This window comes from Lycium barbarum, chromosome 12 (assembly GCF_019175385.1).
Source record: "Lycium barbarum isolate Lr01 chromosome 12, ASM1917538v2, whole genome shotgun sequence".
In the NCBI taxonomy this organism is placed as follows: Eukaryota; Viridiplantae; Streptophyta; class Magnoliopsida; order Solanales; family Solanaceae; genus Lycium; species Lycium barbarum.
In genome coordinates, this window is record NC_083348.1 from 6,459,388 (window position 1) to 6,463,044 (window position 3,657).

The following is a 3,657-nucleotide window of genomic DNA, read 5'->3' on the forward strand; positions in this document are numbered from 1 at the left end:
GTATCCGTTGGTCCGTTATGACTGTTGCTGAAGCGCACCAGTGGTGTCACGTCATGGTCGGCCACCAACTATGCGTGTGTCAGACGGCGCCGTCAGTCCAATCCCACCAAATCCGGCAGGGGCTGTCCTTTTTATTGGTATTTTATTAATTCCTATTGTATGAGGCCCATGGGCTCACTACTATAAATAGGGCATATCTACCTCCCTTAAGGGGGTTGGGCTCTTCTTACTTTCCAAGAACATTTGTAATAGAGGAACTCTTGTATACTAATTCTTTCATCATTTAATTCGGCCAAGGCCGCCCGTTATTGTGATTAGCGCATTTCATCTATCAAGTATCATACATTGCTCACAAACCTATATATATCGCTAACCTTCAAATATTTTGTTTACTTTGCCTAGTACACATCAAGAGCAAAACACATATCCTATACCCACCTATAAATTTAATTGATCACCCGAATCCGGGGTAAACAACTACAACATTTTCTTGGCACGATTGAGACAAACAATTTTGCTAAGGAGATGGAGGGTCGCAACTTACCATTGGCGTCAGGAGAGGAGCATGGTTAAGCCTGGTTAAATTCCTGATTTGAAGGGGAGGTGTAATATACTTAGTCATATGAGAAGTAGCTAATTTCTGATGCACTAATAAACTACAAATTTTTTTATATTATTGAAAGCTTTTAAATAAATCTTACTTGCCCGATGGAAAAAAGTCCAGCTTATGATTGATGTTGATAAAGAAGCTAAATTCACAATCAAAAACTATCTCTTTTTCTTTGTGAAATTAAGAATGTACAGGATGCAATCCTAATGAAATATTACTTTACGTGATGGAAAATCTAAGTCTTGCTTGGTTTTGATAAAGAAGCTATATTAATTTTTAGTTATCTTTCGTAATTTTGTATATGTTCTCATTTTTTTTCAATTGTGATCATCATGATAACTTTCATCATTCAACAGAGTTCTTAGACTAAGAATGAGTTTCGCTTAGACATCAATTAATTTATCTAATGTGAGACATTTACAGAGAATGCTTGGTTTTTTGAGAAACATCAGTATTAAAGAAACATCCACCTTATCAATATTAAAGAAACATCCACCTTCCTCCAATGATCCGTTTTCTAAGTTAAAAGAGAGAAAACATTAGAGTTTTGAGGCATCAGGTTCTAAAAATGGAACAAAAGACCTTAGAATTAGAGAGACAAGAGAGTGATGGTGGCCTTCAGGAAAATAAAAAGATAGGCAATAAATGGGGTGTTGAAGCAAAAAAGGTGTGGCATATAGCAGGACCAGCTATTTTAAATGCAGTATCTTTGTTTTCTCTTGAATTTGTCACAGCTGCCTTTGCTGGAAGACTGGGAGATTTAGAGCTTGCTGCTGTCTCAGAAGTTCATAATGTTATAGCTGGCTTTGTCTATGGAGTCATGGTATGCTAATATTATCTGCTTTTATTACTTTTGGACCCTTTGAAATCTGTTCAAATGAAAACTTTTAACTGGTTAATAACATAGCCAACTATAGGATCTAGAGTAAGTAGATTAAGAACGAATATACCTTTTTGGGCCACCCTAAAGAATAATAGCAGACAAATGTATATGTGTTGTATATTAAGTATAAATATACATATTATATTCATAATCAGCGTATATGTTTTGTATATTTTTGTCTAGCGCCCATAGTAAATTTCTAACGACAGGCCAAAAATGAAAAAAATCCATGATTATACGTATACATTTTCAATGTTCTTTTTGCATATGATAAATATAGTTGGAGCTGATAACAGTAGGTTCACTTGAACCTGCCTGCCTCTGGTTCAAAAGTATCTAAGTTTAACATGATTTGAATCTTTTCGTTAAGAATGTCGTTAAGGATGGCAAGTGCTCTGGCAACACTTTGTGGTTAAGCAGTGGGAGCTGGACAGTTCAACATGCTTGGATTTTACTTGTAGAGATCATGGCTCATTACTGGATTTACATCTTTGTTGCTCACCCCAGTTTTCGTCTTCACCTCGCCGATACTAAAGCTCCTACGTCAAGATAAAGACATTTCAAATCTTGCAGGAAAATACGCGATTTGGATAATTCCTCAAATGTTTGCATATGCACTCAACTTTCCTATGCAAAAGTTTCTTCAATCTCAGAGTAAAGTTTGGTTCATGGCCATTATTTCCATGAGAGGATTGGCAATTCATGTATTGCTAAATTGGATTCTTGTTTTAAAGGCGGGACATGGGATTTTCAGTGCTGCAATTGCTGGAAATATCTCTTGGTGGCTTTTGAACATTGCTCAGTTTGTTTACATAATTTCGGGCTATTTCCCAGAGGCGTGGACTGGTTTTTCATGTCTAGCTTTCAAGTCATTGACTAATTTCGTGAAGCTATCACTTGCCTCTGCAATAATGGTGTGGTAAGTTTTGAATGGAAGTTTGGTAATTAGTACTTACTAGACTTAGAAATGTTTAAACTAGTAGTACCATTTTTTATGATGAAACTTATAATTGGATGGTGGCAGTTTAGAGCTTTGGTACTTCACAGCAGTGATTCTAATGGTAGGAGGCTTGAAAAATGCTACAATTTCTGTTGACGCTATATCGATCAGGTTAGTATCGTGTTACTCCATAGCAGCTACATTCTTGAGATAGTTCACTTTTGCATGATAATTATACATACTGATAGTTTGATGAATTTTTGAGATAACCAGTCTTTTCTTGTCTCACAAATTTGATTCTTGATTTTCTCTTTCTTTTCTCTTTCTTTCATTACAAAGCCTTTCATGTTAACCAATTTGTTTGGATATGACAGTCTTGGCTTGCAACTGTGGACACTGACGGTTGCCTTTGGTTTCACTTCATCAACCAGGTTAGTTGTTTCACCTTAACCGTGCAAAACAACAACTAATGAAAACTAGGAGTTATAGTTTTCAAGCATGTATCATTTATGTGATTTTGGTTAGTAAAGCTAAGTAGCTAACTAAGATAATACTCCCTCCGTCCCAAAAAGATTGTCCTCCTTTGACTTGGCATAAAGTTTAAGAAATAAAGGTGAAGACTTGTCGAAGTATCAGCTGATCCGATCTTTATAAGTTTTCTTATAGAAATTTACTTTACAGGATTTGAAGACTTGAGGTTACAGTCAAGACACAAGTGTTGAAGACTTCATATATGTGGATAAATTGGTTTTCATTTTGCTGGGCAGTTAGAAATTTGCTATATTTTTGTTAAGCATCAGCGTAAGCAGTACTATGATATAGACATCATGGTTGTACAGTTACTAGTGGGATTTTCATATATATATATATATATATATATATATATATATATATATATATATATATATATATATATTTCCAATTAATTACAAATTTTATATATATGTTTCTTTATGAATGCTTGATTTAATAGAATAGTTTGTCAAGTTCATGTGATTATTTATATGAAAATGTTTATAAGAGCAGATCTTTTGGTTGGGAAGCTCAATTACGAACCATTAGAGACCAGTAAATTGATCATTAAAATTCTGCTGGAAAGAATATATCTAGACCTAGGGACCAGATATGTGGTCCTAAAAAAGTGGTTTTAGGGACCAGAAATTGTTTGGCCGCTGATAGTCTTTAAGGACCAGTGGAAAAATCTCGTTGCTATGGATTTTTAGC

General features: G+C 34.9%; 1 protein-coding gene across 2 annotated transcripts; it reads left to right on the forward strand.

Annotated features, from left to right (window-relative positions):
* Positions 1-1,853: 1,853 nt before the first annotated feature.
* On the forward strand, positions 1,854-3,311 carry LOC132621964 (protein DETOXIFICATION 29-like). 2 transcript variants are annotated; one of them, XM_060336460.1, is made up of 3 exons: positions 1,854-2,412; positions 2,808-2,864; positions 3,115-3,311. In XM_060336460.1, the coding sequence occupies exons 1-3, from the start codon at positions 2,096-2,098 to the stop codon at positions 3,119-3,121; spliced, it is 381 nt and encodes a 126-aa protein (XP_060192443.1). In that variant the 5' UTR covers positions 1,854-2,095; the 3' UTR covers positions 3,122-3,311. The 2 variants fall into 2 exon arrangements, with proteins under 2 accessions (XP_060192443.1, XP_060192442.1); XM_060336459.1 differs by lacking the exons at positions 2,808-2,864; positions 3,115-3,311 and adding an exon at positions 2,518-2,799 and having other exon boundaries at positions 1,856-2,412.
* Positions 3,312-3,657: the final 346 nt, after the last annotated feature.